The 14,853-nt window shown below is 40.9% G+C and overlaps 1 protein-coding gene across 1 annotated transcript; it reads right to left on the bottom strand.

Moving 5' to 3' along the window:
- Window positions 1-382: 382 nt before the first annotated feature.
- On the bottom strand, window positions 383-13,860 carry LOC115077344 (extracellular calcium-sensing receptor-like). The gene is made up of 5 exons (XM_029579636.1): window positions 13,546-13,860; window positions 10,355-11,185; window positions 8,004-8,231; window positions 5,230-5,353; window positions 383-1,305 (listed from the first exon to the last, which is right to left on the bottom strand). The coding sequence occupies exons 1-5, from the start codon at window positions 13,858-13,860 to the stop codon at window positions 383-385; spliced, it is 2,421 nt and encodes an 806-aa protein (XP_029435496.1).
- Between the last annotated feature and the right edge of the window lie 993 nt (window positions 13,861-14,853).

Genomic DNA, 14,853 nt, shown 5'->3' on the forward strand with positions numbered 1-14,853 from the left:
AAGAAATCTTCCTGAGATATTTCTCTTTCGTTGCCTGTCTCTACACAGCTAAATTGTGATGTTGACAGCCAAAAAAAGTCTTCAGTATGAGATTGAGGGAAATGATGGATGAGTAACAGCAAGAATAAAGTTTCTTGCTTTGTTGATAAGGTCCTCAATGCAAAAGTAGACATTCTATGATAATGTCCTGATCCAGATACAGGATTTCTCATCCCTGTTTCAGAATTAACATTTAAACCCAAAACAATTAAATAAATGAAGGTTTTGCTGCTGTTTGTGAGTTTTATTACATTTATATACATGCTATATGAGTCATTCCCATATCCTTTCTGATTATCAAGCAGATTGGGAGCATATTCAATATTTTGTTATTGTACAGCTTTCAACTAAATTCAGTTCTGCTCCTGACACTTGTTTTCCCCAATAAATAGTCTTTGGTATTTCTGTCTGGTTTCATTAGGATGATATAAACCTTGGGGAAAAATATACAGCCGAGCAGTCCAGTGCTGGAAGCCAGAATAGCAAAAACTTCCACGGCCACCATGTACTTCCCTCTTGTGCTCAGGTAGGCTGGAATAAAGGAGATCCAGACACTCACAAACACCAGCAAACTGAATGTGATGTATTTGGCCTCATTGAAGCTATCAGGTAAGTTTCGGGCCAGGAAGGCTACAATGAAACTGACACAGGCCAAGAAGCCCAGATACCCCATCATGGCATAAAACAGCTCGATTGACCCTTCAGAACACTGTATTATGATTTTCTGTGCTATTTCCAGGTTAACACTTGAGTAAGGTGGAGCAGTCCCCAACCAGACTAGACATAAAATAAACTGAATTATTGAGCACAAAGGGACAAGGTAAGAAGGAATTCTGGTGCCAACCCATTTCTTTAATGCACTGTTGGGTTTTGTGGCATTAAAAGCAACCACCACTATGATGGTTTTAGCCAAAATACATGAGACACTCAGAGAGAAGATGACCCCAAAAGCAGTTTGCCGGAGGATACATGTCACATTCGTGGGACGTCCAATAAATAGTAAGGAGCTCAAGAAGCAGAACACAAGGGAGAGGAGGAGAAGGTAACTGAGCTCTCTGTTGTTGGCTTTGACTATTGGAGTATCCTTGTATTTAATAAAAATGCACAATATTGCAATGGTAACTAAAGAGCAGAGAATGGAGATAGCAGAAAGCACGGAGCCAAGGGGGTCTTCATAAGACAGGAATTCGATAATTCTGGGAATGCAGGTATCATGATTCCTATTTGACCATTGATCATCTGGGCAATTCTGACAGTCAACAGCATCTGTTTAAAAGAAAATGTTTCATATTTACTAAAAACTACGAGGTCAATATTCAAAGGGTTGGTCTGGGTAGCTTTTTGAGTTGCCTGAGCAAAACCATGGATGTCAAAATTTGCCTCCATTCCCCAGTGGAATTTTGCCCAGGTAGTTTTCTACCTAAACAATATTTAATTGGTTGAAAAGTAGCAGCAATGGAGGTATTCTCGAGGATTGGCTAAATGTTATCTGGTGATCAGGTAACTCTGTACTTTACCTCAGTAATGTAATTTATTAAACATTGTATATGCTGTCGTTCCAAATTAAGATTGCAATGGTTCACAGGAGATATTCATAGATCAGGGCAATTCAGCAGTTTACAGGAGGCATTGATATATCAGGTCGATACATTCATAGATCAGGTCAATACTTAAAGGAAATAGTGCATGATGGAGAGAGTACATAAGTAGTCATTCTTAACCATAAGGTGGGATGTTCTGATAGGTGTTAAATGGAAATGTTCCATGACATTAGGTGAAAGATTAAATCGGTATAACATAATTTTGTACGTTTGTGTGTCCTTGTGGAATTTACAATCATTCATTATTTTGATCCTTAAGCGTCATTTAGCGACTCTTCTAATTATGGTAGGCCTCTACCTTTTGGTGATTTAGATTAGGTTAGGCTGAATGCATTTTTGAAGAGCCATGTTTTCAGCTCACTTTTTCATTTCTTCTTGTCTGGTATCAGTTGTAGCCTTTCAGGTAGTGAGTTCCACAGACTTGGTCCTGCTACAGAAAAGGCACAATCCCTTACCTGTGTCAGGTGTGTGCTCCATATAGTGGGGACAGACAGTAGACCTTTATTTTGTGATCTTAATGATCGCTGCGGTGTGTAAGGTTGTAAGGTTATGCCAATCATATCAGTGTTACTTGAGTGAATGAAGTTAAATATTAATGTTAGTACTTTAAATTGGATTCAGTGGTGTATGAGCAGCAAGTGTGGTGAGATCCGCGATGGAGTAATGTGATCAGATTTCTTGGATGCTAAGAAAAGACTTGCAGATGCATTTTCCAATACTTGCAATAGTTTTAAGAGGCATGTGGGCAGTCCTAGAAATAAGGAGTTGCGGTAGTCTAGATCTGAGAAAATTAGGGTTTGTAATGCAGTCCGGGTATATTCAGCAGCAGGCTTATCCAGCAAAGTGCCATTCAATACCCAGGTAAAGTTACCCGGGTACCCTTAATGGTCCCCAGTCCATCGAATATTATTATGTATGTTTTATTGTGAGACGCCCAGAGTTTTAGATGATGCGGCACATACATTTTTCAAATAAATAAATAAATATTGAACTGCACATTGCTTTTCTTTTTCTTTTTTTGGTGGGGGGCAGAAGGATCTTGCAGCCAAGTTCTAGTGCCATAATCCTTCATTCACAGAACCATCCAGGGTATTTTCCTCAATTATACATCTCCTCCCAACTCATCTAGCTCAGTTATTGCAGAGATGGCTGCAGATGAGATTTCTTCAATCATGAGGACCTAAAACTGGCCATCAAGGTATTTGATGTTTCATGATGGCAATGATTGCCTCCTCCCGAAGGCTGTGAACACTGTGCCTGCCCTGTTTTGCCAGCTCAGGCTGGCCCGGGGAGAGGAGTACCTGACCCAAGAACTGGATCCAGCTCCTTCCAGGTGCACATGTGTACTTTTAGCCTCATAACAAACTGATATTTAAACACAAGGTAGGCAGGCATCTCGTGTCTGAAATAGATTTGCATACAAATGCATCTCAAGTATATTCATTATGGATATCCTGAAAAACCAGGTCTGTTTGTGGTTCTCAAGGATCACGGATTGGCCACCCTTGTATTATTGTTTTGATTTGTTATATGTTTGGGGGGGGGGGGGGGTTGTCAGAAATGTGAAAGTTTCAAATGTATATTTTTAGTTTATATCGCTTAAAATTATTTTGTTTAAATTTGGTTGCACACTGCTCTGTACCATATTTGGTAGGAGTAATCTAGAAATGTCCATAATAAATATATTAGGGATGTGCAGAGGGACGCCATAAATTGCATTTCAGGATTCGTATTTGACGGGGGGCAGATACGTTGCATTCGGCAAGGGGCCCCCCGATACGTTTATACGTTAATTCTTAATTTGTTTCCCAGCTAAAATTAAATTAACTACAGCCCTCCACCCTCCTGACCCCCCCAAGACTTACCAAAACTCCCTGGTGGTCCAGCGGGGGGTCCGGGAGCCATCTCCTGCACTCATACCCTCGGCTGCCGGTATTCAAAATGGCACCGATAGCCTTTGACCTACTATGTCACAGAGTCTACCAGTGCCATTGGTCAACCCCTGTCACATGGTAGGAGCAATGGATGGCCGGTGCTATCTTGTGTTCCTACCATGTGACAGGGGCTGACCAAAGGCACCGGTAGCCCCTGTGACATAGTAGGTCACAGGGGCCATTTTGATTACTGGCAGCCGACGGCCCGAGTGCAGGAGGTCGCTCCCAGACCCCTGCTGGACTTTTGGCAAGTCTTGTGGGGGTCAGGAGTGTGGGGTGTTTCTTTAAATTGGCTACTTTAGGCAGCCGAATAATTCGGCGGAGATTTGTTGTATTCGTGGGGAATCACGATACGTTTCGCTTCCCCATGAATACAATGAATGTGGCCCTAAACGTTGCGGATTACCAATTCGTAGGGAACGAATGCACACCCCTAAAATATATTACCGGCAATTAATTATTTTATTCTTTGCTCCTAGTTTACAGCAAGTGCAAAGCATGAGTAATGAGTGGAGATTTTAAAGTAAAATGTATGCATACATTTTACTTCCACGTTGCTCCTTTATACACCCTAATTTTCTTACCACTGAAGGGAGGAAAATGCTCAGCCTGGGAAACACATGCAGGAAAATGCTAAGTTCTCCTGGCAAATGTCTTTGAAAGTTGCTTTTTCCATATGTAAATTATAGCAGCAGCTGAGAGTAATCCCTAATTACATTTTCTGGTTATCAACAGATGCAATGAGAGAAGCAAGAAAGTGAATCGACACAGCCACACACACAAACACCACCTCACTACCATGCCTACTTCATCCTATGCTTGTCTTTCCAAATAAAATTTGTATTTCTCCTTCTAAAAAAATTAAACTAAGGGATATGAATGGTCACCTGATTAGCAGCAGGGTGTACACGGTGGGGTAGATTTTTTAAAAAAGCGCGATCGCGTACTTTTGTTCGCGCAGCAGGCGCAAACAAAAGTACGCTGGATTTTATAAGATACGCGCATAGCCGCGCGTATCTTTTAAAATTCTGGATCGGCGCGCGCAAGGCTGCCGATTTTGGGCAGCCTGCGCGCGCCGAGCCGCACAGCCTGCCTCCGTTCCCTCTGAGGCCGCTCCAAAATCGGAGCGGCCTCAGAGGGAACTTTCTTTCGCCCTCCCCTCACCTTCCCCTCCCTTCCCCTACCTAACCCACCCCCCCGGCCCTATCTAAACCCCCCCTTACCTTTGTCCCTAGATTTACGCCTGCTAGAAGCAGACGTAAATCTACGCGCGCCAGCAGACTGCTGGCGCGCCGTCATCCGACCCGGGGGCTGGTCCGGAGGCCTGGACCACGCCCCTGGTCCCGCCCCGAAACGCCACGTCCCTCCCTCGAAACGCCGTGTCATTCAGCCCCACCCCGACACGCCCCCGACACGCTCCCTTCAAAAAACCCCGGGACTTACGCGCATCCCGGGGCTCTGCGCGTGCCGTCGGCCTATGCAAAATAGGCGCGCCAGCGCGCGAGGGCCCTGCTCGCGTAAATCCGCCCGGATTTACGCGAGCAGGGCTTTTAAAATCCGCCCGATACAGAATTATTTTTCCCCTTTTTTAATTAGGTAGAAAAACAAAACCTTAATGTCAATTGTTTTGAAGGCATATTTTATCCTTCTCTCACCAGTCTGATTGGTGATCTCTCCATCAGCGCAGGGGATGCATTCAAAGCAGCAGACGGGCTCTCCCTCTCTTGCGGCTTTCCTGAACCCGGGAGGGCAGCTGGCACTGCAGACTGAGTCTGGCACCTTCAGAACAGAGCAGAGAACATTTGCTGAGCTGACCATAATTATAGAAATGACGCTTAACTGGTGACAATGGTTCCACCCTGCAGGTTGCGCCAACTCCCCCTCAGCCTAAGGGTCCACACCGTTTGATTCAGGTGTAGATATGAAAAAAATTCTGTGTTGTGGGGGTTTGGTCCCCTGAACAAAAACCAAATAAGTACTCTCTATAAAGGAGATGTGCAGTAATTGCATGAATCATGCAAATCATAAAGAAACAATCACAAAAGCAGAATAGACTGAATTACTTGGCGACATTAAGCAATTGCTAATATTCAAAGCCATACTACTTTCAGCTCATAGAAAGTTCTGGAAGCACATTACATTTTCTACACTCAGAACCAAACAGGGAGGGTGATGTTCAAAGCATTTGCTGTAAGTAAACAGATCCTAGTTTCACCTATACCCCCTTCAAGACCCAACCACGTCAGATCTGAACTTCTCACCTGTTTAAGACTTCTTCTTTGATTCATCAGTCTTCCTTAACTCATGCATTTCTCACATATTTTGCACATCAACATGGTCTATGTACCCTCATATCACAATTTAGTCTACCCTTTAATTTTTTCTAGATATTTATTCTCGCTATAAACTTGCCGAACATTTACCCACGTCCTGTTGACGAGTTACTATTATTATTATCTATGTAATATTTAATTTATTATTAATATCTATATGTTATAGGTTATATGCTATATGTTATACGTTATATGTTAAGAAACACTGTTCCATGTAACGCCTTTTGTGCGAAAGTTTTGTTATATGTAAACCGACCTGATTCGATACTTGTATTGAGAATGTCGGTATATAAAAATCCGAAATAAATAAATAAATAAACAGCAATTCACCTGCAGAAAAAAACCCACTGAAAAATATTCCCCTTCAATTCATGCTAAAGTGCTCACATTATTTACAACGCAGGGACTTCTTACTGGTGGCTGAACAGGGGCATGGTGAGGTTACAGAAGAGAGAGAATGTGTGGGGCTTTCATTCTGAAATCCTCACATGTATAATTATCAGCAGGGATATCTGCACCTACTTCAAAGCAGGTGCAAATCTAGATGTTGAGGTTCAGGCCCCATTCCCTGGATCAGTTTAGTTTAATTTAATTTTATATATCGCTTGTCAATCAAATCAATGTGAATTTCAATAATATCAGGGGGACTAATTTGTGGCGGACTAAGTTGCACAATTTTTCAAATTTAAGAGGCAGAACAGCAGGGGTTCCAGACCCTCCTCTTCAGGTAGCAGGCAGGGAAGTGGGAGGTGAGCCTGGAGCAGACAAAGAACAGCCCTTCTCCTCCCTAATTCCTCTCCTATTGTTCTGCCCCCCTCCCATCCTATTGTGTAGAGAACAAGAAGGGAGGGTGTGATCCTGCAGCCCCAAGAACAGATACAAAAAGGCACTGAATTAGCACAAGGTCTGAAACTTGTGAGCAGTAATTGCAATCAAGGCTTCAACCCTGGCTCCTGCACTACCGCTCACAAGTTTCAGACTTATGCTAGATCAATGTCTTTCTTTGGCTTGGATTCTCTAAGGTCGCAGACTGGCTAAAATAGCTCGACAATCTTCAGTCACTCAAATAACAGTTTTAAATCTATTTAATCTTAGTAATTTTAGTAAAATTTTCAGCCAAAAACCTAGCCAATTAGCTTCATCTGAAAATTTTACAAAAGATAACTGGTAAAATGTAATCAGTTGTCTTACCCTTACTGCAAAATAGTTTTGAAATTACTCATCAAACATGTTTCTCAACTTTCATTACTTACAAAAAAGAGCTGTGAATTTTTGTTTTTTATACCTTTCAACATTTGTGTTCAAACTTTTCAAAATGATAAGAGAATGGAATGGCTCCCCTACAAGTAAAGTGATGAGCTTATAACTGTTCAGTCCGGTGAGAAAACGGCTAAGGGCGGATGTGATAGAGGTCTACAAAATCATATGTGGTCACTCGGAGTTGCTGTGATTCAGGATCACATTGTTTGTATAAGTAATATAAATAGTAGACCCTCTAAAGATGGTGGCAGCTCTAAAGGAAGCCTTTAGCGAAAAAATATGCTGAGGTCATGCAAGCATGGGAATTTGGTGATATGGACTAAAATATGTTAATGCAAAAGAAAAACTATTTGGAAGTATAATGATTTTGAGTTTTGTTGAAGGCTGATGAATTGAGTGAAATATGATTAAAATCACTCAAGTACATTCATAAATGTGCAATAATGCATGCACTAATGGAGGATGTTAATGACATGCAAATGAGCCAAGAAGGTAAATTACTGCATAGCTTATTTACTGAATTGATCCCAAAAATGTCTATTATTTTATGTTTGTGATATAGTTACTGTGTATATTTTATTACTTCACTAAAATATAATAAGTTTCCTAATTTTGGATCTTATTAAGTCAGTAGCATGTTTTTTGCACATAAACTCTCAAAAGAATACTCTTGTTTGTGAGTTTAAGTGCACTTCAATATTCTGCCTTAGAGTTGTTGCAATAATCCTATGCCTACTTGTGGGCATTAGTTAGTGTGTCCATCATGGGAGACTATGAGTTTAGTGTGAAGTCATCCAAGTCCAATTTATTGTTCACAACTAATATTATATTCTTGCCTTAGAAAAGAATGAATTCCAAGCAATGGAGCTGTCGTTGATGGTGACCCGTTCACCTTGTGGAGCTGAAAAATTGAAGTGCCCTACTGTTATAGACTGATAAGTCCTATTTGGAAATATCTGCCAGTTCAGAATGTCATAAATGGCTGGAGGGTCACCGTTCTTATCAAAAAACATCTCCTCACCAGATCCAGTGACAAAACGGCCATGTCTGAGATGCTGTAGAACCTAAACAAGCCAAAGAAGAAAGTTTTAAAAATTCCACAAAGCATAAAGCACCAAGATTTAAGAGATCCCATCAAAATCTTATGATGCAGAGTGCACATTCTGTGAGAATCAAAACAAATGAATATCATGACCACACCTTGAGTATTGCATATAGCCCTATTCATCCCATCTCAAAAAGACAGAGCAGAACTAGAAAAGGTACACAGAAGAGTGACAAAAATGATCAAGGGGACGCATCAGCTTCCTTATGAAGAAAAGATAAATAGGTAAGGGCTCTTCAGCCTGGAGAAGAGGGCATTGCTAAGATGTCACTGAGGATGTCCAATCTGCTAGTATGAGCCTGTGGTAGAGGCATTTACATATTAATACCAAAAGAGGAGTTAGGGGAACTGGCAGGGTTTGGGTGGTTTAGGGGATGATTGGGGGGATCACGTGCTGCAGCCCATGGCATTTTTTTAAATAAAAACTTGGGGACTCAGACTGCTAAAGCCCCACAGCATCTTCCATTTATTTATTTATTTATTTATTTATTTATTCTTTTACTTAGCAGAGTGGTGAAGGATTATTCCAACGACTGCTGGCCTGTGGAATTTATGCTTAATAATTGCCTAATCTGAAAAATACTGAATGCAGATGATTATGTCTAATGTTATCCTGGTAAAGGTACCCAGATAATTTTAGACTTGTTCTGGACCACGACAAGAATTACCCAGATAAACATCAATATCAGCGCTGCCCTGCTATTTTTAAGCACATCCGAGAATGATCCCCAATGCCGCCACTTTTTTTTTCTCTGGGCAGTGTTTTCCAGGTAATGATTTAAGTGGCTAAAATGTATCTGGTCAATTAGGGAAATATGTAAAATATTAGGTTTGTTTGGCTAAGCCCTGGACTTAAGCCGAACAAACCTTTTGAATGTGCATAACTTAATGAAATTGTCGGTTCAGTGTCCTGTGGCAGTCAAAAAAAGCAAACAATGTTAAGAATTATTAGAAAGGGAATGTGAGAGGTCGAGAACAGGTAAATGTTAATCGGTTATTTACTCTTTCTAGAGGGCACTCCATGAAGTTAGCATGTGGCACATTTAAAACTAATCGGAGAAAATTGTTTTTCACTCAACGCACAATTAAACTCTGGAATTTGTTGGCAGGGGATGTGGTTAGTGCAGTTAGTGTAGCTGGGTTTAAAAAAGGATTGGATAAGTTCTTGGAGAAGTACCATTACTTGCTATTAATTAAATTGACTTAGAAAATAGCCACTGCTATTACTAGCAATAATAACATGGGATAGACTTAGGGGGTCATTTTCTAAGCATTTTTCCCATAGACATAGAATGGGAGAAAACCTTTAGTAAATGACCCCCTTAGGGTAGAACTTAGAAAATCCGGTGGTAATGGGGGGCAGTCCTGCGCTTGCCGGCAGTGATCGCACCGTCGCGGTGCGATTGCTGCCAGCTTCGCGTCGAATAACTACACCATAAAAGGTGTAGTTATTCGGCGCAAAATGGGCAGCGAAAAGGCTCCTTACCTTTTCGCTGTCTGCGCTGTCCTTACAGAGTCGGCCCCAGTGACGCCCCGACTCCTCCTCTTCCGGGGCTGACTCCAACCTGATGTAGGTAGCACAGGCCTGCGCTACCTTCGCTAGCTATCGCACACTTGCGCTGGTAGCGGAAGCGTGCGATAGCCTTAGCAAATAAGGCCCTTAGTTTTTGGGTACTTGCCAGCTTCTTTTGGCCTGGATTGGCCACTGTTGGAGACAGGACGCTGGGCTTGATGGACCCTTAGTCTGACCCAGTATGGCATTTTCTTATGTTCATCAGTCTTTATGTGTATTATCACATTGGAATGATTGTTTCATTCAAAGAAGTACACAAGCTAATGGCACTAAGATTTCTTTATGTTTATCCAATATATTTTTTAATTTCATAACATGTTTACTCCTACCATCTGATAGTTTCTGCCATTATGAACCTATTCAGAGACTTCATTATCAATGTAGTAAAATGACATAAAAATATCCAGAAATGAAAGGAAATATAACACGACGGAATGAATAAGCTATCATATTCATACCACTAGAAACCAGAAATTCCACAATAAAAAAATGGTTATATCAAACTGTACCTCTTGCGGATGGATTTTATCAATTGTACCACATGATCCTGTAGACAATGATCCATCATCAGCTTTACAGGAAAGTAGAGTATGCAGGGCATGTGCAAATGCATACACAGCTAGATATGCATTGTAGGTATATCTTAAATTGTTGAAATCAAATAAAGCAGGGTCTAAATGTTCTACCTTCTCAGTCCCTGTGCAAAACGAAGGGCCTCTACTGATATTGATCATCTGGGTCTGATTGTGGATATCTTCTTGCCATGTACAACTAAATGCTTTCTCCCAGAAAGGTTTAATGAAGATATCATCCTTAGAAGTGGAAGGCTGGATGCTGTACACAAAGTCTTTGAATCCATGAATATCATTGACGTGCAAAGCCATTGCCAGGGTACCATTCAGTGACTGCCAGGTGTCATCAGGAAAATAGTCTGGGGTGATGATAAAGGCAGTTGTGCCAACCCAGACCTTACCCTGGATATTCTCCTTAGCAATTGCCTTAAATATAAGGGCAACACTGCTCACATGTGCATAAACAACAATTACTTTTGCTGTAGACTGTTTTACAGTTTTTACAATCCTCATCACTATTTCCTTGGAAGGGGTAATGAGGATTTTTTCTAAAAAGGCCACACATCCTCCGAGCCTTGTGATTTCATTTTCTAGACTGCTAACACCATAGTCATTTTCATCAGCAAATATTCCTACCCAGCTCCAGCCAAAATATTGAAGTAAGAGAGCCATGGCCTGAGTTTCTAGCAAGGTATTGGGAACAGTACGGAAAAAGGAAGGGAAGAGAATTTTGTCACTCAGTTCTGAAATACTGGATCCATAGCTGATCTGTAAAGAAAATAGTGAATTTATAATACATAATCATTCCTTCGAGTTCTTTTTAGATCAAAAGGTTAGAAGATAAAATGGAGCTTGTACCTGTATTCTTTCACAACACATACATTTTCTTTTTCCTTTTTTAAATAAGTAAAACAATTCAAGGATTCATAGACTACATTTATTTTTTAATTTTTACTTTTTGAAATGCTGATAAGTAAATGTATTTATACAAAATGAATGGCTACAAATTTCTATTGTTTATCCTTATGCGTAAACTTAAAGAGATTCATAAAATTAATTTAGCTTTAAAATTTCCTTTCCAGACTATGAACTTTGACAACTGGTAGATGGGAGGGCAAGGAAAGGTGATGGCCAATGCTACCATTGTGTAGGTAGTCAAACTTGTACAACTAAAAGCTGGGATAACTCCTTGTTTAGATCATCATTACTTTGAAATATCGTGTGGATTGGTTTGAGCCAAATGATGCTTATCTGTCGACATCTACTATATTATTATGTATGTTCATTCTGTGAGCTGAGATAGCTTAGATGGCATCAAAATACATCTTGTAAATGTGATCTCTGCTTCATTTTTTTCTGAATAATAGAATATAAAAGTAGGAGTTTTATTAAGGATGTTAAACCTTAGATACAATGTTTTCTTAACTCATCACAAAAACAAGTGAAATACTACCCTCACCAGGAAAATTAGTAACCACCCAATTATCACCAGCCAAAATTACTAACTGGCCATTTTATTTTGAGTAGCTCTTCATAAAAAAATAATTAGTAGAAAGTAGAGAGGATGATTACATACTATCCCCTCCCCTTGCAAATGACATCATCCAGTGTCGATCACTAGTGTAAAAAAAGGGCGACCAGCAGGCAGGCCACCATCTGGTGGGGTCACCTAAGAGTGCACCAAAGGGCCTGCCCCTTTGTGGGCCCATTTGTGGGACTTTCATGGGATTACTGGATGAGGAGATTTGCTGATTTTGTTATCAATATATAAGCGTGGCTTTCGCGGACACCGCTGATAACCCGGCGCCATGCGCCCAGAGCCGATGCACAGGACGATGATGTTGCCCAGTGTTTGGTGTTCGCGCAGACCAATGATGTGGCCAGTGCACTGATGTCGCCTTCACCCCTCCCCCGCCATTGTGGGAATGCTTGGCCCTTGGGCCTCGGGACCCACAGGCAAACACAGGGGGAGAAGGGAGGGTCCACGGGGAGGCTCAGTTGGAGGGTAGCAGACGTTATCTATGTGCACCGGCCGGCTGCCTGCACGCACTTCCCAGGGACAGGGACTAATGTTCTCTCTCCCAGCCGGCCTATGTCCTGCCCCGCCCTGTCCCTCTCCTCCCAGACCACACACCTCCGGCCACCCCTTTTTCAGGGCCCGGCACTTGTGTGCATATTGGCACTTATGTGTGTGGCTGGGCCCTTTTTAAAATGTGCACAGCGGGCGCAGGGCGCGGCCACGCGGGTTAAGTGCCAATTTTTACACATGCGGTTGTTTGAAAAGTCGGCCTTAAGGTATTATGTTTAGATAAAGATTTGTCAGGAAAGGATTGAAAATGTTTTTAATTCAAAGGGCATACACCTAAGTGTGATGTAATCATTGATGTAACTTTATCTTAATATATTTTAGGCTTATTGTAAGTGTTATGTTCGATATGTATGTTGAAGTGTTAGTCACACCGAACTACGTATGGGAGGAAGCGGATTATAACACATTACATAAATAAATAAACAAATAAACAGATAGATAGACAGATATAGTCAATTTTCCGAACACCTTCAGTCAGTAAGATAATCAGATAATTTTGCAGGGTAGTGTCCCTTTGTAAATTTACTACAAAGTAAACACATGCAAAGTACTCACAAATCTTGTAACTAGACAGGCTACTCAAAATTGTGGTCTAGATGTGTAACACTCCATATAAAAACTGGACTGAATGCTAATATGAGATAAAAAGTTAGACATCAGAACACATGTTCCACTGTGGTATAGGTGATTTGATTTAGGCATCTAATATATGGAAAATTAGATCATTATATCTGGTTACAAAACAACTTTTATGAACACTTCCATTTTTTACAGTAATTAAATCCCAAATTCCAAATTCTAGTTAAAATGCCTAATCTGAAATTCCGAAAATATGCTTAGTGACAACTTGTCTTCTTGAATGCCTGTGTTTTAATTTTAGATGCCTTCTTTATGTGCATGCTTTGAAAATGCAATCCCAAGTCTGTGCTTGAACCTGTGGGGGGTATTGTGATGGGCTCAGGCTCCACATTTGGGCTCTCTTGTTGCTCAGTTGGAAACTATATATATATACAAAAGAGAATCAGTTTCTTTCTCTTACCTGTGGAATCTTATAGACACCTAGTAAACTTGCTATAGTGATACTGATTTCAGGATTGGCTTCTCCTATTGCCCCTAATAATGGGGCACTGGAGGGACATTGGTAGTTTGGCACGAGGTCCTCTGTTCCTGAGAGCAGTGACAGGGTACTCGCCACGGCCAGAGCTGTTGAGAAACAGGAGCCGTGGATCCTAAATCCCAAGGTGATATTCGGCAAAATGTCAGGATTGTGGTTTATCTCCTGTATGGCAAAGGCTACCACCAGCACCTCCCGGTAGGACCGCACCTGGAAGCTAAGAGGACATATATTAAACATTGCTTTCTTTAATGAAATCTCATGTTTACAGATGACGGTAAATAATACTTGGGAATATTACTGGTCATACCAATACTTGTATCACTGTATTTTCTCCTGTTAAAGTAATTTTAAGCTATAATGATAAATAGGTTGATTGTTCCGTCTTAACATCTGTGGTATAAAATAGATAAAAAAGCCAGCTCATAGTATTTTTAAATTGCTGTCATATTCCTAGATGTACAGGTTTTAATCATTGCTACTCAAAAAGAAAAAATAATAATAATAAAGATGTTGAATGTACTGAGCACAAGCATGCAGTACTAGTGCTCTAGGATATCTCAATGTGGGGCAGTGGAAAGGCTACGTCTATTCACCTCCGTCTTACGCGTTCCTCCCCTCTCCTACCCTTTAAGGAAACTTAATTCATTCAAATAAGGCTCACAAAGCTTATATTCATATAACAGCTTTATTGGATGGATTAATTAATGGCCGCAGCCCAAATACACTACAGCAACAATTTGCATAACATTATAACATTGTAAAAACCTTACTAACCTCAATTACTATGTTAACTCTTGGTGATCAGTGCCTCCCCCCCCCCCCCCCCCCCCCAGCTACTAAGTGCTAGTTAGGCCCATAATTACCCCTGACACGCGTGCACACATCCCAGCCATAGAAGCCGGGCTTCTGCCACTGACACCTGGCAAATAATAATAAAGATGTTGAATGTACCGTGCACAAGCATGCAGTACTAGTGCTCTTGGATATCTCAATAGCAAAAAAGCTTTCCACATAAAGAAAGAGAAAATCATTGCGACAATGTACAAGAAACAAAATCCCTCAATGTTCTGTTGGAGAAAGCTCCTTGCTCAGACTAGATACACACGACAGATTTTGCAAAAAATAACGGCAGAAGTAAAGAAAACACCAAGGAAGTCCTTTGTTTTACCAGTGCGGCTTCTGCAGGATGAAGGAAATATTCCATACTAGAAAATGATGATATGTATGTAA

Source organism: Rhinatrema bivittatum, chromosome 16 (assembly GCF_901001135.1).
Source record: "Rhinatrema bivittatum chromosome 16, aRhiBiv1.1, whole genome shotgun sequence".
In the NCBI taxonomy this organism is placed as follows: domain Eukaryota; kingdom Metazoa; phylum Chordata; class Amphibia; order Gymnophiona; family Rhinatrematidae; genus Rhinatrema; species Rhinatrema bivittatum.

Excerpts from the sequence above, each read along its gene's own strand:
- LOC115077344 (XM_029579636.1), bottom strand. The coding sequence starts at position 13,860 with ATGTTTAATATATGTCCTCTTAGCTTCCAGGTGCGGTCCTACCGGGAG. Across the intron at positions 5,354-8,003 it reads GGAATTCATTCTTTTCTAAG|GTGCCAGACTCAGTCTGCAG; the intron begins GCAAGAATATAA and ends TCTGTTCTGAAG. Across the intron at positions 1,306-5,229 it reads AGAGATCACCAATCAGACTG|ATGCTGTTGACTGTCAGAAT; the intron begins GTGAGAGAAGGA and ends TCTTTTAAACAG.